This window comes from Neopelma chrysocephalum, unplaced genomic scaffold, assembly GCF_003984885.1.
Source record: "Neopelma chrysocephalum unplaced genomic scaffold, ASM398488v2 Primary Assembly neopelma1_45, whole genome shotgun sequence".
Lineage (NCBI taxonomy): Eukaryota > Metazoa > Chordata > Aves > Passeriformes > Pipridae > Neopelma > Neopelma chrysocephalum.
Window position 1 is genome coordinate 20,154,692 of NW_020897704.1, and position 23,111 is coordinate 20,177,802.

Genomic DNA, 23,111 nt, shown 5'->3' on the forward strand with positions numbered 1-23,111 from the left:
GCAAAGACTAGAGGCCAGGAGAAAGTCTTAAGCATAGAGTACATAAGACAAGGGAATGGACCCAGAAACTAAGAAACAGACACTTGAGTGCAGGGTCTTTTGAAATGAAATTATGCATTTTTGTACACAGGAAAAGTTTGGCTTTGGTTTAGCAGAAGGGATGCAGAATAAATTATTTTGCAGGTCAATCTGATTGATATTTGTGGGTGCTCACCCACCTGGCATATCCTCTGATGTGCTAGAGCTCCTGTAGACTCACGTGTGAGCATTTCACATGTATCACTGCTCCAGATCCAATACTGCAGTTGGTGGGAACACAAAGGTCTCTATACCCATAAGGTGTGGAAAGGGCACATCCCTCACACAGGTAATCTAATCCACCCATGTTCCTAAGCCAGAGGCTGTAATCAAATCTGAAAATGGTCAAAGATTGTGTTTAAAATATATTAGAGAACTATCTGAAAGCACCTGCAAATCTTTGTGATTATTCTGCAACAGCAGGAATATGTTTATCTGGATCAATCAGATCAGGCACTTATCAAAATCAATAAACTTCTATAGGCACAATAGATGTTTTCCCTTCCATGTCACTGGATTGCCATTGACTGCAGACTTCCACTGCCTAAGAGGAAAAATGGATCATGTTCCTAACCCAGTAGATTTATGCTGGAGAAGAGAGAAAATTTCGTTATCCAATAGCCTGAAGGGAGAACTTAGTCAAAGGAACTCAGTAATCCCTGAGACTGAGCAGAAAATAAGACCTGGCAATTGATTTTAGCAATACTGGAATGAAGACCAGGTCGTCTAAGTTTGAAGACATTTTTGAGTTGGAGAGTTATTCCCTCTACATACGTAGCAAAGATGCATGACATCATGTCAAAGAGATAGATCAAGTAGACCAGAGGGAATGGAAAGAAAATTCAGTGAAAACACGGGATTTCCTCATCTCTCCAAACATCATAAATCATGTCTGAGCTGCTGACTCACTCCATGCTGATCTATCATACTCAAGTAAAGCAATCACTTACATGCTTGACCGTCTTGAGATCTTTGAGAATCCAAGAGGTTTGAAAAGCCTGTTGCCTCCTACCTGTCTTCTATCTCAATTCTCAAAAAAAAAAGAAGGAAATCTCCCAGAGACCAGCTGCTTCCACTCAGACAAGACAGGTCAGGAACAGTTTGAGCAGATTTCCTCTGGACCGTGGGCAAGTGAAATCTGAGACACACTGCTAAAACCAGAAGCCAAGGAAGACATGGGTGTTGTCCCCTCCAAGGGCAAGAGCTGAGAAACAGGAAACTGAAACAGTGAGTCAGAGGAGAGATGCTGAATTTGACGCTCCAGGTTTGTGTGATAAAACTTCAAGTCAATTTTCCAATGAAGTGACAAGGAGAGATGTTCTTACCAGAGTCTGCACCCTGGTTTGACATCCCCTGATGCAAAAGGACAACAATGTAGGGCAAACATAACAGCTATTCCTGTGGGACATCTTTGAAGTACCTACACATAGACAACAGGGACAGAAATACGTCATCAATTCCATAGGCTTTCACCTTCCTCTCCCATGACCCTTTTGGAAAAGGTCTACTAAATACAAACAAGGCTGCCAGCCACACATGGAAGCATAACTCCTTTTTCATGTCAAGGATTTTATAGAAAAGTCACCCCACAGAAATTAATAGACAAGAATATCCCTATTATGTCCATGCATACAGTGCACGGAACAAAAATCCTTATAGAAAGGTTATCAGTGCCTGACAAACTAATCGGGTTTTCATAAATGAAAACATCCTGCCTGCTATTAATGGAAAGACCCTGGGTGACTGTTCAGAAATCCATCATAGGTTCAGTCCCTCCTTCCTCATTTCTGACTTTCCCATGGGTCTTGTTCAATTCGTACTCGAGGATCCTCCTTTCTCTGGGCTCAGCATAATTTTATATTCCCCTCCACTTCCTGTCTCATACTGGTACTTTTAAAAAAAGTCTATTATAAAGCAGCTGCAATCAAGAATCACAGTTCAAGACCTGTGCCTATTCATTACTGTTTCCTCAGAGTCCCTAAATATAGTTTAAAATTTATCACAGAATCTATAAATCTACTCCAGTGCAACTCTGCAGGAAGTAAATTCATCAGCCATCATTTCTGTACTCATGGAGAAAAGGGGTGGCCTGCAATTGGCTTGAGGTTTTGCAAGGGGGACAACTTCACCTCTCACAGAGGGGGTTCCTCTGCCCTCCCTGGCCACGGAAAAGAAACCAACAGTCTCAAAAACAACACCCATGAACACCTGTCTGCATTCACAGCAGTTCATACTGCTTTCTTCTGAGTTCCTATGAACTTCCTGTGGACAATTGTTCATAATGGTTGCAGCTGAGAGAGGAAGCTCTTCTATGGCTGGTCAATATTAGGGAAGGGTGCAATTAAAGGCAGAATTGGAGCTGAAGGATTGTATTCTGACTTGGAATAAAGCAACCAAGATCTGCAAACAGCAGTGCTCCTTGCAGCCATGGGACCACCCCAGGTTACACACAGGGTGCTTTGTGGCTTAGAAAGAAAAGAGTTATCCAGTCAAGTAGTGTAAGAAGGTTAATGTGATTCTGACAGAGAAATAGTGAAGCAAACAGTTGCACTGTAATATTGCAATATAATATTAATTGGGAACTAAATTGGTCGTGGGCCAAATTTAAATACACACGCAGAAGGTCGGCTAATTATCCACTTTAGCATGAACACCAGCATGTGAAGCTCACAAACAAGCTTTCCCTGAGAATTTTAGTCATTTCTGTCTTCCAAGAGGACAGGTTTTCATTAATTATTACAGTGCCTCTGGAGTCGACAGTAACCCAGAGTGGAAATGTAAAAGGACAGGTTAAATAACCAGGTGTTTTGTACCTTGAAAGAAAAAAAAATGAGTTGAGCTTCAGGTCAAAGCCTTAATTTAAACTTATAACAAAGGAAATATACTTCTAAGATAGAGTGATCCAACATCCACCCGGGAGTCTGCGTAGCCTCAGGGAATTGTGTGAAACAGGTATAAATTTTCTATACATTTGTGTTGTGTCTTGGTTTCTGTAGAGCTGAAGGTTAGATATCCACACAGGCTCACACAAAGGCAGTGAAGACTCATAGGTGACAACAGGCATCATCCAGGTCCCTGGGTACTGACATAATTATGCATAGGCATGACACACATTGCATTTCCTTTGATGGCAAGGTATGGAGTCCATACCATCCATAAGCACCCATCTATACCTATATGTATATATTTATACAGAGGAATGCAACCAAAGTATGGATTAAAAAAAAAAAACAAACAGCGAGAATATTAAAAAATCAACCACTGACATGCTGGGAAACACCAGCTTGAATTATTCACTCTTCCTCCACCTCTATCGTTCCTTCTACATATGACAATCACACCTCGTGTTCTTATTCCTTTGCCTCATTCAGGACACAGGGAGGACATTGCCCTTCCTGAATCATGGACCTGTATTTTGCTTACTCCTGCTTTTCTGCAGACCTGCTGAAGCTGATGGGTTTTCCATGGTGCTCATCAACCTGCATTCAAGCTCTGCACAAGTGATGGATTTGTCTTCACAACACATCTTTGAGGAGGGAAGGAATTGTTTTCTGTTCTCCAGATTTAGGAATGGAAGGAGTGGAAGAAATGAAGCACTGGATTTGCAGTTCAGGTTGAGATAAACCCTGTATTTCTAAAGAATTTGGTATTCTGAAGGATTAATGCAGGCATGAGATTCTCTGGCTTAAAATGCCACTAAGAGTACTGCACATTTCTGCAAAGCAGACTTCAGAGTGTGAAATTTGGCATCTCCAAAGGGGATGATCACACATTTAGCACCTGTTCCCATGTAACAAGACTAGGTTGAGTTTTCCCATGCCATATAGAAAACCTTTGTGAAAGAAGTAAATATAAACAGGACATTTTAAAAGGTTTAGTTTGCGGGTTCTTTCAATGAGAACTCCTTCTGGTCATTTATCCCAAACATCTCTCAAGTTCTACAAAGAACAAAACAGGTTCCCTCCAGTCCCTTCATCACCCACTCAGATTATTCCCTTCACTACAAGTATTGAGTGAATCAAGAGTTTCAGTGACCAAAAAGGTGTATGACAACATGTGGTCTATGTCTATGTGTGCACTAGGAATACAAGTTATTCTGAAAGGAAAAACAACCTGTGCTGAGAACCCAAAGACCATATTTTGGGGGGTTGCTTCAGTGTAGTTTTAGTCTAGCCCTATGACCTGAGTTCCCATGAACATAGTAGCTGGAGGTCCAAGGAAACCATGCTGCATGAGTCAAGTTAAAATCTCACCAGTCTAAGGTGGAACTACTGGGAAATCACTTCACCCTGCTAAGCTGAATCTAAATGCAGGTCTAGATACATCCTAGGAGAACTCACAATTCAAAAGCACGGGAGAAAAATTGAAGTTTTGAAGGTTGTGTTAACTACAGCATTTCTGTTTTCTTCAATCTAAAAGCAATGAGGTTGATCATCTTAGAAATATCCCTTCAACACCATGTGTGTGCCTGTGTGAGGACATGTGTGCTGCCACAGGACCAGTGCAGCCAAAAAAATTAACTAAGATCACAGAATCCTAGAATATCCTGAGTTGGAAGGGACCCAGATGGATCATCAAGTCCAGCTCCTGCCTCTGCACAAGACACCCCAGGAATCACACCATGTGCTTGGGAGCATTGTCCAAAGGCTACTTAAACTCAGGCTTGGTGCTGTGGCCACTTACCTGTGAGCCTGTCCCAGTGCTCAACCACCCTCTGGGTGAAGAACTTTTTCCTAATATCCAACCTAAACCTCTCCTGACTCAGCTTCATGCCATTCCCTCAGGTCCTATCACAGGTCACCAGAGAGGAAAGATCAGTTCTTGCCCCTGCACTTCCCCTCCTGAGGAAGCTGTAGGCTATGATGAGGTCTCCCCTCAGCCTCCTCTGCTCTAGGTTGGATAAATCAAGGTGATAATGCCGAAAATAATACTTAGGATGTCTTGATTCAAGTCTTATTGCGTTATTCATGAGGAGCCTTTCCATTGATGTCAGTGGTTTTGCTTGGATCTTGAGTAAAATGTAGCTACCACGAACACATCAACACGGCAGCTATTACTCACTCACTTAGAGTACCAGAAGGAATTCTGCCTGCAAAAAGACCACAAGATTTGACACCACTAATGGCTTCCATGGTGTTTTCTTCACAATACAGATTACTGAAGTAGAGCCATGACTCTGAGGGGTTTCCTGCTCCAACCTGCCTATCATCAGCTCTCCCCTGCAATTTCAGCAATGAAGAAAGGCAGAGGTGCCATTCACAAGATATTTGCCCAGGAACAGAAGTTCTCAGTCTTTTCTGTAAGCCAGATTTTACTCATTAAAAGGAAGGGGGAAAAAAAAGCACCCAAGCAAACAAACAAAACAAAGCACACAAAAAACATAACAAATACAAACACACAAACAAAACCCTTCAAGACATTAAAATTCTGGAATATTTGCTAAAGGAGATTAAATTAAAAAAAAATAACTGAGAAACTGGTAGAACATTCATTAATTTAGCATCTCATGCAGCAGTTGGGGGGGATGTGATCTGAGGGATTCTGTTCATCCTCCTCCTGACATCAAAATATAAGATAACTGATGTAAGAACTCTCTAGACAAACTGTATATGTTTCCTAGAGTATATACAGACAGAGTGTCTCCATTTGTGTCCTTTTCAGGATGCTCATTCTCTGGGCTGGCCCCAATCCTGCTTCATCTCACTCAATGCCCCTAAGACCTGTGAAACAACATCAGAAGGAAACTGCAAGAAAGTGTTTCCACTTTTCAGGAAAAAAAGCATTAGAGAGTAAAACTCAAGAGCCAGTTTCATCTAAAGTAAATGGAAAAATAAAACACAACAATAGATGAGTGCAAATTCTGTTCTGAAAATCCTGCTCTTATTTTCACCATTGTTGAGGTCCTGGAATCAATATCTTAGTCCAACTGCAATCTGTTGATGAGTGAAAGGAGGGAAAGTTTGTAGCATCACGAATTAAAAAATAATAATCTCTCAAGCTTAATATCAGCAAAGATGATTATTTCCTTTGATTTGTCAGACTAATTGAAAATAGCTTTATAGTTCGCAGATGATTAATTAGGAGCCAACAAGATCTCCATTTGCATCTCAGTAATTCTTCACTCTGTTTTATTTCAACATTTAGTCTTTATGCTTAAAATATTAACTGAGAAAGCAGAAAGGTGATTAACATAGGATTTTAAATGTGTGCCATTTGTTCTGACTTTTTTTTTTACACATTTTTGTCAACAGAGAAGAAAGGAAAGAATATACAACATAACAAAACGATTACTGCCTGTTCCGCTTCCATCTGCTAAATGCTCCTTTATGGCAGACATGGTTTAAGTAAGTTCATTTTGAAACAGGGGAGAAAAAGCCCAAATAAAGGGCAGTTCTCTGCCCCTCCTCCCCCACTCCCAAATCATTGGCCATTTGACCTCATAGTCATCCTGAAAGTTTTGAAGTGACCTTTCTTACATGAAACACCCTCACTCATGAGCCATCCTGCAGCATAACATTAGACCATGCCACTGCTACCCCTTCAGATATCACCCAAGAGAGAGCGGGTTCAAAATAGCATCTGATAAATATAATGATAATTCTCCATCCACCTGGCACTGAAAGGCAGGAGTACACATGCTTCTGGTGGAAAGAACTCGGTTATTTCACTTGGCATTAAAAAAAAAAGTAATAATAATTTGCATGTCAAGTCTGTGGAGGTTTTCACATTTGGGGGTTGTATTTTTATTTGGGATTTTTCAAGCAGTTTATCACAGCCTTGGCAACCTCTGTCTTATCACAACACACTTAAATCTCCAGCAAATGGAGTGGGGTGATAAAACTCTTAATTTAGGAGGTGAATGCTCAACCCTTATGACGGTATATAAAGAAGCTGGATAAGAAAATTCTGAAAACTAAGAGAAGGATGGATTTCTAAGGATTAAACCACTAGAAATCAAATTATAAGAGCCCAACTTTGCTGTTATCAGCAATAATATTAATTAAAATTCCACTATTTCAAAGAAAGTTCTTGCAGGGAAGGACTGGCTGATGGCCTTTGAATTTTTGTGAATTTTCATCTATCACCAAATCCAGCCTTTTGAACCATAAGGTTCTGCCCATTCCTCAAAGCACAGGGACAGATCTGGTCCATCCTGATTTCATATCATGATCTCAGCTGTAGACTAATCATTACATCACTGAGTAGCCAAGGAGACAGAGCGGAAAGCGCTTTTCCAGATTCTGTCCAAAATCTTGGGGTCTTTCCTAGCACTGCCCAAAAAGCATCCAGGATCACAAGAGCTCTGCTGTACCTTTGCATTTATCTCAGTCTCATATTTCCCTCAACTCCAGTTTGGCCATGGTTGCCTGAGACCCAAAGGGACCCATTCCACGTGGGAACCCAACATCGCACAGGGGCAGCGGCTGGGCTGCGATTTGAGGGTCAGGGAGCACACACTGGACAGTGGGGTTACACTAACATGCAGTCCATTTATTTTTGAGGGGTTTTTTTCCTTTGTTCTGTGATATATCTTTTTTTTTATCAAGCCACTGCAAACATTGCTTTGGCCGTCAGCATGAGCGCAGAGACACACATTCCCATACCCGTGGTAACTATGCAATAAATACCATCCAAACAAACGTTAAGAAAAATCAGTAAAGAAAGAAAAATATTCCTTTTCCCACCCCCAAGCACAAAACACTGTTAAGTCAACAGAATTTAATCTAGTTTATTCTCCAAAAAAAAAAAAAGGAGGAAAAAATATGAAAACAAAACGAAAACAAAAAAAAAAAAAGCAGGTCTTATCACTAGCAGTAAATAAATTTGTACAACCATTCAGTCTGTATAATAGGATGAAATAAATCTACATCTTTCTTATTTTGGTGCGTTGAATTATACATACAAACAACAATTACAGGAACTTGTTCACAATGCGTATAGACCTGGAGAATGGCTATCTGAAACCCCCTTGTTGGCAATGTCCGCATGTTAACACTGATTGCCTGACACCATTGGTACTTCCTATGTAAAAGGCCCGTGGCCCCAAAAATGAATTATCTCCCTACAGCTTTTATTTATTTAGTTATTTAGTTAGTTAGTTAGTTAATGCATCATCAAAACCGTTCTAGCCAGCCCCCTCCCCCTCCCCGGAAACAAAGAAACCGAAAAGAAAACCAACAGAAAAAAAATAAAACCAAAATAAAAATAAAATAAAAGGAGAAGACATGACTGGCAGTTGGTCCATTTGTTCGTAAGACCGCGTTTCCTCTTGGTCTGCATTGTTTGTTTTTCTGGTTTTTAAATTGTCCTCCCATCTTCTTTTTTTTTTTTCTTTTCCTTTAAAAAAAAAATTCTCTCGGAGTCCTTCATGCCTTTTTTTTTCTTTACAGCTCCTCAGATGCAATAAAGTCTTCCTCAAATGTACAGTATTTCTTACAATATAAGTTATATGCAATGTTCAGCGTTTTTTATTTTATTTTATTTTATTTTTTTCACAGCACTAGAGATCCTGTCCAATAGGGAATGCAAGTTCTGAATGGCTTATTCACAAATGGTATCCAGATTCAGTGGGTAAGAATACATAGACGCCATAGTGAGTTCCTTTAAAAAGTGGCAAACATCACTTTTTTAAAACTTTTTTTTTTGCTTTTTCTCTTTTTTTCTTTTTTTCCTTTTTTGTGCTTTTTGTAGTTTTTTTCTGCGTTTTTAATTTTTTCTCTCTCTTATGCCTTCAAATAACTTTTTTTTTATTTTATTTTTTTTTAATCCTTTTTTTTCCCCCTCCCATTTGATTCAGGACGTCAGACCCATAACCACACGCCTGCAAAAATGCAAGTATATAAAGTAAATCTCATTTTGAGACTGTAAGCATTCAGCAGGGGAGTCTCTTGCTAACCCATGGCAGTGACCATACTGGAAGGATGGTGAGGTCCAAAGGAGAGGCTGGATGGAGGATGCATCGGTGTCGGTGTAGTCAGCATGTGGCTGGAGTGACTGAAAGGTGAAATGTGGCTGATGGAGGACATGTGTCTGGAGAGGGCGGCGGGGTTAAAGGAGCTGCTCTTGGGAAAGTCTTCGAGGTTGTCATGGACCTTTTTGCACTTTTTGGATTTGCTAGACATTTTTCGGTTTCTGGTCTGAATTCCTTCCTTCTTCATAGTCAGGGGTCTGTTAATCTAAACAAAAATCAATTATTTTTTTTGTGCTTCCATCCCTTCTCCCCAAATCACCACAGGATCCGTGTACCCCATGCCCCGTGTCCTGGGGGTGTGTCGTCAGCCCCCCCTCCCTGTACATCCCATTTGCCATCGTTACACAACCTCTTCCCCTGTGCCGTGGTTGCACAAACACTCCCCATCCATCCCAAAATTCAGATCCCACCAGAACAGGAGCAAAACATACCCAAATAACTCACAACGGATGAAAAATTTAAACTATCTGCACATTAGGTAATTGCAACATGTTTAGGAACAAAACCAATCATTATCACCTAGAAATATTCCCCACAGACACCATCTCACCCCGAGGCTTCCTGTCTGATCTAAAACCATTATCAGCAAGAGTTACTGGGATTTCAGTGCCACGAGAGGTCTCAAACTTTCACAGTGACATTAGGGAGTTGGGTAACTCTTCAAAAAAAGGTCAGGTCTTTGTCTTATTTTTCTGCTTTCCAAAGACTTTTCTCTAATCATCCTTTCTGGTTTACTTTAGTCAATCTGATTTTACTTCTAAAGCCTTCCAAGGTTTTTTGGGGGGCTGAAACAGGTATCTGTGCTGCCCAGCAGAGCATTTTCTACTTGCATACAGACATATCTGTAGTAAAATTAAACATTAAATTCTCCTACATGGATCTACACAGCAGCAATTATCATCCAGCAATTATCCATCAGGGTTAGGAAGGGGTAGCAAAAATCTGTTGGACCTCCTGTAAGAAACACTTATTACTCGAGGTTGTTCTGTGCAGGGATAGGATTTGGACTTTGATGATCCTAATGGGTCCCTTCCAGCTCAGGCTATTCCATGATTCTGTGACTCTGTGCTGCACAGAGAGACAGCATCACAACATGCACTAGCACATGTGACGTGAAACCCCCACAAACCACACTTGGGAAGGGATTTATGCATCCAATATCCGTAAACAAACTTAAAAATATGGACTTGGGGGTCTATGTGGGTGTTGCACTGGCTCCCCTGCAGGATTTCACCTATAGCAGAAGGCAGAGGAGCCCAGCAAACCACCCTGAGGCTGAACCATCTTTCTTAATAAATGTGAGCACATGATGGCACGAGGGGCATTCTGCAAGAGGGAGAAAAGGGAGAAAAGATGAACCTCCTATCCACCAGGATCTACTGTCTCAGACCCAGCAAAGGACAATGGAAAAATCTGCCTGCAAGGGTCCTGAGCAGCTCTTCACCCATAAGACCTTAAATCAGCACAAGGAGCAAAGCATTCCCTTCTTCCAGAACACAGCAAAGTTTCGCTTGTTGCTCCTCATTCCTGGTCCCTTTTCCCACAGCATGTGAATCATTCTTGTATTTCTCTCCCCAGGGAAGCCAGGAAACAATAACTCCCTGTTACATGCAGAAATAGAGGCACAGGAAGAGGAAAGACAAGGCTCATCTCCAGTTTAGGCATCCCAAAGTTCATCATGCCAGTCTGAATTTGTGACCCCAGGCTCTCTGTACCGGCAGTGATAGGAACCTTCACCTCACCTAAAAATGGGTGAATTTTTACGTGATTCCTCTGCCTCAGGATTCCTCTACCTCAGGATAAAGGGATCGGGAAGGAGCAGCCCTGCTTGCCAGCAGCTAAAGTTAGGAAGGATCTGCCCATGTGCAGCCCAACAAGAGCCCTGGGGCAGCAACAAGCAAAACTTCAAATGTGATGGGCTCCAAATGCAACACCACCTGTCTCCCTGGGTTCCTGTCCTCACTGAGGGAATGGAGATCCACACAAAGCAAGGCCCTTTGCTCCAGATCAGTGACTGGGATGGGAAAGATTTGTCTGGCCTGTTTTAAGTCAGCCAGCAGGGATGTGTTGCCCAGGTTCAAAATCAGGAAGAAGTACCAAGTGAGTCCCACCAGGCAGCAATGCTGGAAGGAACCAGGAATTGTGAATCCCTGATGAATTCCAGCTCAGATTTGGGGAGGCCCACACAGCCCCCAGCCTCCCCAGCTTCTAATGAGGATTTGTATCATGACACAAAGACCCAGGAGCAGCCAGAACTAATTTGCAGGTGAAGCAGCAAAGGTGCAAGCTCAGGAGCTGGTGGTGGCAAAGTGACATAAGCCTGGTGCTGGACTGGGGCTGTGCTGGGTCTTGGAGCAAGCATGTGGTCCTGACCCTGTGTTGCTTGGTGTCATGTCCCACAGGACAGTGAACACCTCCCCAGAGCAACATTTCTCATGTTTCACTCAGTCTCTCAGAACAGGTTGGCCCAGGCCATGATTTGACATAAAACTCAAGGATGGGAATACCGGTTTTGTTCAGGATGGTGGCAAAGCCATGGCCAGCCCCACCGCTGGGGTCAGAGCTGCCATCCAAGCTGTTGGCTGGACACATCATCCCAGTGTGCATGGTCTCACACTCCTGGCAGGTAACCAATCCAAGTGCAAATAGATAAGAACTCTGATAAATGCAAGAAAGCGTGAGACCGGCACAGCCAAAGCAGTAAGCTGGAAAATTTTTCCAGTGACTTCAAAGACCAGTCACAAGCAGGGTTAAAGTGGTCCCCAAAACATCAAAGCCATGGACCCATCTTTGTTTCTGGGGTAGAGAAATGAAAGACCCAGAGGGAAGACCTTGTCTGTGAAAATTCATTCTGATAAAAATGACAAACACATGCTAAATTAAAATTAAACCAGCCCAACGCATGTATATGAAATTCATTAATTTCGGATGGAGCCAATTAATTATGGGCAGGAATTATGCTCTTTGTTTTATCATATGCAAAATACTGACTGCTCTGCTCTTGGGACACACAGCTCTACTTTAGGGTATTGTGAAAGGGGCCTTTTATGATGAATTTTGCCAAAAACAGTGGCAAATCACTCACTTCTATGGGCACAGGTCAGTTTGCTGTGCACCTCCAGCAAGGTACACACTCCCACCCATCCCTGAAGTGCACAAAGGCTCATCCCGCTTCTAAGGACTGAAATAACAAGGATGAGAACCTCATATTCAACAGATCAAATGCAGGGGATAGTCTTAACCATTATAGGTCTGATCTTGCTCTGACTGAAGACAATGGGATTTTGCCATTGACCTCAATAAGGTCCTGTCAGTGAAGCGGATTTATCCTTCAGACATAGTCATTACAATGTTGGGTTAATCTTCCAGGCTGGCTGTATCTTAGAAAGCACTCTGGGATGCCACAGGATGAAAGGCACCGTATCAATGTGAAATATTAGTCATTGTTAATACTGGTGTTAATGGAGCCGGCTCTTGTTGAAGTCAGTGGGAGGAATGCCAACAGCTCCACTAAATGCACCCCAAGACTATTATGATTATTGCTTATATCCTACTGACAAATGGGTTTGCTTAAGCTGTGGGAATCAACAGTAAAACAAACTGATATAGCTCCGTGAAAAAAATGAACACCACAGAAAAAAATAGCCTTTTCACTGCAGTCATTCCCGGTGTGGACATAAAATCTGGGTAAGTTTCAACTGCGGATCAATCCGTGAAAATATCCTAATGATGTTAAGGTCCAAGAAAATTTCATTAAACCGAAAGAAAAGAAAAAAATGGGGAGGGGAATGGATAAAAAAGCAGCCAGGAATTTGCTACAGCCTAGCCTGAAACAGGTTTAAGGCATCTTCTGAGCACCCAGATATTCCACTGGCATTGGCACAACATCTATGCCGACACTCAGGTGCTTGGGAGGACATGCTACAGTCAGCCTCTCTATTCCTGACACCTCTCCTGATGTAAAACCCACACAGAAAAGATACACGTGGGGAGGAGAATGACACTTCTCACTGCAGTTATAACTAAATATTTGAAGAATTTCTTTTTTTTAAAAAGGATCTACCCACTCATATCTAGATTTTAGTACCCTTGCCTACTTATACTACTGCACACAGGATCTAAGTCCTCTGGGGGTTTCATTTAAACAGGTCCCATTAATGGAGTTGCTCATGAGGCAAGATACTACTTGACTTGGTAAGTAGCTCTGCTGAGCTTTTAAGCAGCTGTTGGAGTTTTTAATGAACATGAAAATGGTTCCAATGTGCTCAAGGCCTGCCCCATGTCACAAATTTCACAGCTGGATCTGCGTTTCCCTAAACAGTGGATCTAGGGGTCAAGTCAGGCCAACCAGGTTTGCAATGTCAGTGCGAAAAAGAAAAGGATGTGCTCTTGCAGGCACATTAGTGGAGAGCCCCAGCATTCAGACACCATTCCAGACACCTTAGGAGGGATTCCTCCAGTCAGATGTCTACAATGCAGGTAGACACATCGTAACTCATCATCCTGCCCTCTTTTTGGGGAGAAACTACATCATTTTCAAGGGCCCAAGTCATCTCACTCAAACACAGGCATCAACCAGTGCCATCTGGGAAGAGCCTATTTTCTACAAAAGGCTTTGCTGGATACAGGAGGAGTAGCTCAGGTATAGGTCTCCCAATAAATTTCCCAAACTACACATAATTTAAGTCCTACCACTGGTGGCTACAAGACCAAAATGAAAACAGAGCACAAGCACAGACTCCCCCAGTGAAGCTGGCTGACCTTGCTCCCTTCTTGCCAAGGAAATAGCAAACAGAATATTTTCTTGTGATATTCTGAGAGCTTTCACTCTGGGTCCAGCCTGTTTATTTGCAGTGATCACACTGAGAGTTTGATGACAAGCTTTGCTTGCTACATGGGACTCAAAACGTGCTGGGACACCTGCCTGCTAAAGGGTAAACACATTTTCCTTTTTTCCAAGAGAGATGCCTCCCATGAAACAGGTGAAAAATTAGCTTGGTTGTTTGCTGGCTTTTTTTTCTACTTAATCCAAACTTGTTTACTCTTCCTAAGAAACCAAAGAGCTTGAAATAACAAATGGAAGAGACTGAGACACAACATGGGTTGGGTGCCCCATGAAACACAGTATGTCTTTGATGTGTTTGCATGGGTGGACATAAGGGCAAAACACAACCCCATATTTCTAAACCAAATATAAAACAATCGACCACTTGGGAAAAAAAAAATAAAACAAAACTTTGTCAAAGCAGAGAAATTGCAAGCCTTTTCCTTCTTCTGACATAATTATTCTAATGCCACATATGGAATGAGAGTAACAGGAGTAGCCTTAAGTGTCCTTTATTAGTAGTATTATTCAGCAGAAAATTTTTCAGGTCCCTTTAGTTCTTTCCCTGGGGCACATATCCCTGGTTCCTGCAAGCTGGCTTTGCAGGGAGATATTAGATTAAATCTGCCAGCCATTTCATTTCATTTCTCCTTCCCTTCCATGACAGATGCTTTAAAATTCACATCACAGGTTGAGCAGACTCCGCAACCCACTAACTAAATCAAGTCCTTTTTTGGTTTAGGAATTGCTTGCGTCAAAGAGGGCAAACACAAGACCGAAATAAATCATCTTTGGGGACTGGACAAAGGCAGCCACAAACCCAAGAATGATCTAAATGCTGGCACATTTTGCTTTTCTCTCCGGAGTTTGTATTTGCTGGAGGAACCAAGCTACACATAGTAGGGGTATCAGCTTGCAGGACGGCGTGTTGTCTTTTCCAACCCTCTGAGCCCAATCAGCAACAGATAATGTCTCTCTGTGTTGATCCACCCCTCCTTTCTTGGCTCAGACATGGGAAAGCTCTAACATTACCCATGTATAGCCCTGTTTTATACCTTCCCAAGTTGGACAGGCTATGTTTGAAAGGCTGACGACTCATCCCTCCAACCACCAAGGTCCTCAAAGGGATAACAGGGGTCTCTTCCACCCAAGACCGGAAATCCTTAAGTCAAGGAAGAGTTTGGACCATCAAGCACTGGAGCTGAGGTCCTGTTATTGAGTGTTACAGTCACACTTACATTGTGCAGCTTGTAGTAGAGCCCGCAGGCGTTACAGACGGGATCGCCGTTGGCATTTCTCCTCCACAGGGTGGTAGTGGTGGTCTGACAGTTTGCACAGGACGTGCCCGCCCTCCTGGCTGCAGACTGTGGGAAGGAGGGAGAGAGACAGGGGAAGAGAAGGAGAGAAAGAGGAAAACACCCGTGTTAAAAAAAAAAAAAAAATTCAAATAAATGCAATCAGCAAAATTTCTGAGAAAGAAAACATCAACCCTGCAAGACTGACGCACATCGGCAGAGGCCTCCAGAAACTGACTTGTGAGAACAAATAATAATTGTGAAAAAAATCCCCGAGGTACTTTAATCCCAAATTATATGTGAACTGAATCAGGTGCCAAAGGGCATCCCAAAAGTGAGTGCTAAAACCTCTGATAGAACTCATCAAAATTAGCAGCGCTGGCACAGCCCATTCCAGAGGGGAAAATGTTATTTAAATGCCAACGTGTCTTTCCATCTTAACTCTCCCAGACCCCCCCAGGGGTCTAATTCTGCAGTCAGGGCCTGAACAGTCAGCGGGCATGAGTCACGGCGGCTCCGGCGAGCGCCGGGTGAGACCCGGGTGGGCAGCTGCTCGCCGGGACCGACCGCAGGCACAGCCCGGTCCTGCAAATTCAGCTCAGCTTCAAAGGATACAGGATCCAGATCGGAAATAACACTGTGGCAAAGAGCAAGAATCCCAACTTTTTTAATTACACCCTTTTTTGCAGCCCAAACCTTCATGTTTATTTAAGAACTGGTAAAGAGCCCGAGAGCAGAATTTACCATTTAAAAAAAGGGGTAGGAACGAGAAAAAAAAGTCTGCGTGTCAAAGTGTATAGAGAAGCTTTTTCTTTTAGCTGTGATAATGATTTAGCAAAGTCAAATTTAGTAAAGTCGCTCTCCTTTCACATGCATGAATTTGTGTTATCATTTAAAAATTGTAACTTTAGAAAACAAATTGCCCTTCTGCCACTGAAGGAGGAACAGGAGTTTTCGGACTGCTGTGTGAGCGCGTACGAGTTTTTGCGTGTGTGCAAGTGCCTACAGCTCCTAAAAAAAAAAAAAAGCCTCTATATCCCATCCTATCTCTTCTTCATCAATATGACACAGTCCCAGAGCTCTGATTTCATCCCAATGCATTGCTTTCAATGGGACTGCTCATGTGCTTAAAGTTAAAACATGTGCTTAAGCGATTTGCCAGATCATAGCAATGCTTGGCACCTTGCAGAACTGAGCCTTTAATGCTCTCTTTTGTGCTCTTACTGTTTCAAATTTACCCCTCACCCCACACAGCCGCACACTGTGGTGCATCCAACATTTAAAAAAAAAAAAAAAAGAAACAAAATACCACATCTTTGGATACCGTACAACAAACCCAAAATGCAAACATGGACACTGGCACAGCGTTAGCGTTAATACCAACTCTTGTTAGGTCATGTTGCAATTTTAATCATAATTGAATGCGGCGTAGGTGGAGAGAGAACGGGTTGGTTTTGCTTTAGATAGAGGAGGATTTTTTTTTCTTTTAATTAGACAAAAAGGACTGTCTAAAAAATAAATAAGACAATGCCCACGAGCATTAGGAAGCATCACAGAGGGCCTGGTCTGGCAGCAAGTGGCTCTCCTGGGCTGCCCGTGGGGACAGTTCCATTTTGCCTGAACATAAACCACTCTGAGCTGAGCCAATCCCAAGCCTGAGGAGGCCTTTAACTGACTTCTCCATGCTGATGACCAGCAGGAGCTGGGAACAGCAAATGGGTCTTTGGCTGCAAAAATCCCAGTGCCAGAAGATAAAGCATCCCACCATGAGAACAGCAGAGCCCCAAATTGATGTGTAGCACACACAGTTCAGTCCTGCCTTCCACCCGACCATACCATAGACCCAGATTTGGTTCCCATTAAAATCACCAGGATAATGAATGTGCTTTAAAAGCAGCTCAGAGACAACACCTTGCAGAGTTGAGTTCTCATTGAGAACTGGGGGATGAGTCTGCAGGTCTCACTCAACTCCCGCCAGGAAGCACGTGTGGCTCCGAGGGGCACGAGTGGCTCTGAGCTTGGATTGAGCCTTTCGGTGGCAGCTTTGCCCTTATCAGACCCAAAAATCGAGCCTAAGGAAATTTCTAAAAACCAGTGATATTTGACTCAGCCCACACAGGGGAAACATCCCCTTTGAAGATATTTGGGGTTTCTACATGGTGCTCACCGTAATTTCTCTTACTGCGAGCGCATTCAAAAGACACGCCTGGTCACCACCTTGCTGCCTTCAAACAAACTCTGACATTAAATAAGCAAATAAATCACAACATCCACTGTCTTCTCTAAAACCTCCTTCAACTCCTGTGTTTCCCCTACAAAAATTCAGCATCATTAGCTGAATATTTTAAGCTCTTTCAGTCCCAGACTGTACCTTTTATGCTGTACCAACTTCTACCGGAGACACCGGCAGTGGCCAGGAAACAATGAATAATAACACTATTGTAAAGCTCCCAGGAATGGCATCCACTGAGCTAATCACCGACCAGGGGCCTGGCCACGTCAGTAATGGGATGACTAATTAGCTGCCCCATATCATCTGCAGGACCAGACCCCATGGCCCAGATGCCTGTGAGTCCACAACTTCAGAAGTACTGGCACTGATGAGAAGGTGGAATTGAGGAGGGTGCAGTAGGGACCAAATGCTGATAAGGACGATAAATTAAGGGGCATTTTCAGTGTCTGGATTTATCCACAAAGCCACAAGCATCAGTTTCCTAAAATATGATTCCATGTGCATGGGCCTGCTGAGAAATTGGCTGTAATCCTTCCAAAACCAGCGTGACTGGACATGGAAATGGAGAGTTCTGCATCCACACGGGAAGGGAAAGGGAGAAAAACTAAAGGAAAGTTTTCTCAGCAGTGACAAGGCTATCACTGGCTGTGAGAGGGACAGGAATGGTCTCCAAGTAGGGTTGTAGACCTTTTACACAGAGTGGTGGTACCATCTGCCTGTTCTTGATCCCCCCACCAAAATCTCCACATCTTCCACCTTCCCCCAAGATGAAGCAGAGTTGTCTGAGCCCCCTCACCCAGCAAGGCTCCATCCATCTCACCTAAAGGACACCCTTGCAAAAACACTCATTGAATTTAACAAGGCTTGGGCTCCGTTCTCAGCACTTCAGAATTTCTTTGCCTCCTCTCTCCCACCCATTGAATCCAATCATTAGTTTCAGCTAATCATCAGCTGTGACCAGAGCCTACAAAACCAGCCCAAGGTCGTGCAGGAAACTTGAGGCAGAGAGAAGGAGCTGGATGCCCATCTTGAGCCTCCATCCACACGCTGCCTTCTGCCTACCATCACAAGGCAGGAGAGATCCAGTCAAGCCACAGCCACATGCACATCCAGGCGCACAAAACGCAAACACGAGCCCAACTTTGGTGCCTTCTGATTGTTTTTTTTATCAGTGGTTAGTGAGAGAAATAAATACAGATGCAAACAGCATTAGGGATGTTTTTCTTTCTTTTTCCCAGACAGTGCGAAGTGAAAAAAAAATGTAGAAAAATCAAATTTCACGGGAACTTTTTGTAACTTAAACTTTGACTAAAATGCCGAAAGATTGGAGTGATTATGCAAGACAAGGTCTCTCTTTACTTCTTTTCTTTCTCTCTCTTTTTTTTCCCCCAAGAATGACCTTTTACTATGTATTTATTTATATAGTTCATTTTACATGTGCCGGGCTCGGGGTGACTCGGGACATTCTTTCGTGGTTCCATCAGACACTTTTTGAAAGCTCTCCCCCCCTTTTCCAGCCGCTTTCCTATTCTGCCTCCCCCTCTGCTTGTTTGGATACGCTCAAGCTCCTGTGTGTTTGGGCTGGGGAAACGGAGCTGTTGTTTAGGAGTTATCTCCAGGGCTCAGATATCCGGCAGCTTTTTCCTAGGAAGTTAACTTTACACATAAAGAGAGAACGAGGAAAAAAAAATAAAGAAATAAAGAAAACGAGGGCTGTGTGTTTAAGACAGAAGGGCTAGGGGGGGGAGGAGGAGAAGAGAACAAGAGAGCTGCCCCAAAAAAAAAAAAAAAAATCAAAATTCCAGCCTGTACTTCCCTCCCTAGAAAGCTTTTCCTTTTTTCTAACAAGGCTATGAAAGATGAGGGAGACAGATATTTTCCTATATGGGAAAAGCCCATGGAGAGGTTTTGTACGCAGGAAGTTTGGGGGATAGAGCAACAAAACCACAACTTCCCCAAAACTCACACGACCAGACAGAGCTGTCACTGCTGCCCCCCCCCAGCGTAACCCCCCCTGGGAATGTACCCTGCAAACGAATCCCGGTGCCAGAGGGAATAAAGCAAATCCAATTTTATGGGCATCTCCCAGGTGAGGAAGCTGATCCACACCTAAGAGCTGCCGGACAGAGGCCGTGAGCACCTTCACGGGGAACGTGAAGCCAATGAACCAGCCCTCTCCTGCCTGCAGGGTCTGTCCATGCCAGGCACAAGCCTCACACAACTGGCCAGACCATCCATCAGCTCAGAAATTCCATGGAGAGGTGAAAGCCACTTTTCCTCCACATTTTGAGCAGCCTCCAGGAGCCCTTCCACATCTTTAATCCTAACAAAACCAAACGTGCCTCAATTCGAAACATTCAGTAACTTCACAAGTAGTGACCATAATTTTTTCCCCCTCTTGATATACTTTTTTCCCCTTGTGGTCTGTCTGATTATTTGCCAAATATACTTCAGCATATTTATTAGCCATGCCCACAGCTTCCAGACCTTTTTGTGGCTTCCAGGGAATTGCATTAATAGATCGCTGAGGATGCTGTAATGTGTTGCCTGTTGTAGAACAGTTACCAGGCTTGCAACTATTATTTCAAATGTTTACCCACACATTTCATCTTCCTCCAGCTTCTGTGGCCTGGGCACACACTCGGCTTTGCACACCCCCCATCCCCTGCCCTGTGTCCTCGCTCACACCAGCTTGGAGGGGAATGACACAATTTGAGACCCAGATGGCACAGGCACAAAAGACCACATTGGGTACCAGTGGCACCAGGACCTAATAGTTCAAGATCTTTGCAGGATCAAGGTCTGTCTCACACCCCACTGGCACCTGGGATCCAGTTTGGGTCCCTTCTCCATGACACCACCAGCCAAGGGGGATGGAGACACACGTAAGAAGGTGGAGGCAGCAGTCTGGAGAGCCCAGCAGAAATCCTGTTCTCCTGATAATCTCTTTGGTCACTAGGAAAGTATTATTCTGCCCTTAGGCCCTGGTAAGAGCCGCTCTCCATGGCTCATCATCCAGAAGCACTGTGTGGAGGTATCTATCCCATTGTGATCTGGGAGAAAACTCAATTCTGGTTTGCAAGAAGCCCTGGATCTTGATTTTTTTAACCTGTTTTGCAGTTTGCAAGAGGACCAGACAACTGAGGCCCACAGCATCTGGGATCATCTCTCACAGCATCCCTTCCTCACAGCCCTCTGACGCAGTGAGACCAGTGGGAGCTGGTTGAGATTCCCTGTCCATCCCAAGCTGCAGACAGGAAGCAAAAGTTGCAGAAGAAGAAAAAGAAAGAATTAAATAGAAGGAGACTCACCAGCCTTCTCTTGGGTTTGATCAGGGGCCGGTTCTGCCCGTTCATTTTGTGATAGAGTCCGCAGGCGTTACACAAATAGTGCCCGGTGCCGTCTCTTCTCCACAGGGGGGTTGAGGTAGCCCCACAATTTACACACTCCCTGCCTTCTGGAAACAAGAGAGCACATAGTTCACTTAGGGAAACCAGAAGTGAAATGAGCTGGGGAAAGCCCTCCTCCCCCCAAAACAGCTCACGGTCTCCCAAGAGACCCAGCCATGCCCGCCCCTGCCAGTCTTCCCCAAGATCAAGGATGTCCAAGCGAAGGTCCAAGGCCATGACTGAATGATGTCCCTGGCACAGGGGAATCTGGTGGGTTCTGATCCTGTTCCCTTCCCCAGCACCACTGTGCAGGCAGCACCAGGCCTGTGTCCCAGCAGCAGGAAAGAGGGATGGTGACAATGACAATCCAAATGCTGTGGTGGCTCAAGGGGCTCTCTGGAGAAGCTCTCACTCCTCCTACAGGTCCCTCCTTTTATGGGGGGAGGGGGACTGACAGTTTCCCCTCACCTTTAGATTAAGGACTTCTACAACTCTCCAGTCCCCATGTTGCCATATGGACCAGACAAACTTTGGTAGGCTTTGCAAGAAGCCTCCAACCCTCTACCCTTGTTTGGATACAGAATTTAAGTCCATGACCCTCTTTCTGACGTGTATGAGGACCCTGGTGCCATCCCTTGAGCTCCAGGGGTGTGCATGAGCCTGGGGGGCTCTACCTCTGACCTCAGGTCAAACCACATCAAGGATCCCCAAAATAATCTCAGATCAACAACCAAAACATCTCCCTAGCTCCAGCCAGCGCACAAAAACTCTGCCAATATCTGCTATTGATTAATTTGCAGTTAAGCTTCCATCACCCAAAACTTGCAGAAACCCTTCTGGCTTCCCTACAGCATCCACAGCCTGGTGGTCCATCCCTGCTGTCTGGGATAGCTAACAGCCCCAAGCCCTCATTAAGGTCTTTCCCTCCTTCTTCTCCTGCTTTTGGGCACCGCTTTAAACTCTCCCTGGTTATTGCAGGGGGTAATCTCCCCCAGCCCACCAGTTCCCAGTTTGGGGGAAGGAACTGAGAGGTTGAGGACGTGCCTCTCAGCTACTTCCAGAGGATTGAGGGGTTTTTCGTTGGGTCTTTGGTTTATTGGGGGAGGTTTTCTTGTACCTAATGCCACTTGTGGCCCACCTGAGAGCAGAAGCAGACCTCAGCCGGGCAGAGCAGAGTGAACTCAACAGAGCCAACTCCCTGCTGCCCGAGCCTGTGCTGCCTTCGAGCAAGAGGCTAACCACAAACAGCAACCGTCTTTCCAGAGCCTTTGCACTGAACCCTTCTCCTCTCACCCCCCCAACAACAAAAAAATAAAATACTTTTGCAGCCATTTCTCCCTCTTCCATCCTGGAAGAACACCCTCTCCCTCCTTTTTCTCCGGCTCTAACCCTTTTTGTCTGCGAGCTTCCAGCTCGATAAAATCAACTTTTAAAGGGGGGGGAAGAAAAAAAAAAAGAAAGAAAAAAAATAGGTGTTGCTGCTAGGGTTGGTTTATCACGAACCGCAGATGTCTTTCTAGAAGGTAAAGTAACAGAAAGTGGCAAAAGGAAAACAAGAGGGGAGGGTGGAGGGGGGCCAAGACGGTTTGAAAATACCGCGCAGCCGGTACCCCGGCGGGAGCTGCGGCTCGGCGGGCGCCGGGACGGCCGGGGGATGCTCAGGACCGCCCGGGGCGAGAATAAACCGGTCCCTACCCCGGACATAGCACCCGGTCCATACTGGGGCCAGGCGGGGAGCCGCTCCCGTTAATACCCAGGTCGTTTTGTTCCCCTCCGGTTAAACGGGGCAGCCGCTCCGGGGCTGTTTGAGTCTCTGTCCCTCTCTTTTGTTTCACTCCATCTCTCTCTCTCTCTTGCTTTCATGTACAAAACATACAGGTCTGGGTTTTTTTGTCACTCTAACCGCATCCGGACTCTATTAAAGTTCCTGGCGCTGGATAAACAATGCAACTGTCGCGTGCAGCAGTCTGAAAATAATTGGATTAGCTCAAACATATCAGCTAAATAGAGACAGTCCCTGCTCAGACAGACAGAGTAAATGTCACCCTGGAAAAACCCTGAAAACTGATCTCATTCATGCCAGGCAACCCTGCAGCAGCCTCCTCGGAAAAAAAGAAAAAAAAATAGAGGGGGGGGGGAGAAAAAGAAAAATTTTTAAAAAAAAAGAGTTTTGACTAATCGCCCTTTCCTCTGCACACACACAGACACACACCCCTCGGCTCACACCCCTCGGTGCACACAGAGTTGCAAGCCCGGAGTGTCCAGCCGCCGGGAGCCGGAGCCGCGCAGCCCCTCACTCCCCACCCCGCGGGGCGCGCTC

General features: G+C 44.3%; 1 protein-coding gene across 3 annotated transcripts in view; it reads right to left on the minus strand.

Annotated features, from left to right (window-relative positions):
• Positions 1-7,787: 7,787 nt before the first annotated feature.
• Positions 7,788-23,111, minus strand: part of GATA3 (GATA binding protein 3) — a 28,978-nt gene continuing 13,654 nt past the window's right edge. For 2 of the 3 annotated variants that reach the window (XM_027679572.1, XM_027679573.1), the window contains exons 4-6: positions 20,714-20,859; positions 15,113-15,238; positions 7,788-9,254 (exon numbers count right to left, since the gene is read on the minus strand). In XM_027679572.1, coding sequence (XP_027535373.1) covers positions 8,970-9,254; positions 15,113-15,238; positions 20,714-20,859 — 557 coding nt within the window. In that variant the 3' untranslated portion in view covers positions 7,788-8,969. The remainder of the gene's footprint in view (positions 9,255-15,112; positions 15,239-20,713; positions 20,860-23,111) is intronic. The other variant, XM_027679574.1, reaches the window with a different exon arrangement.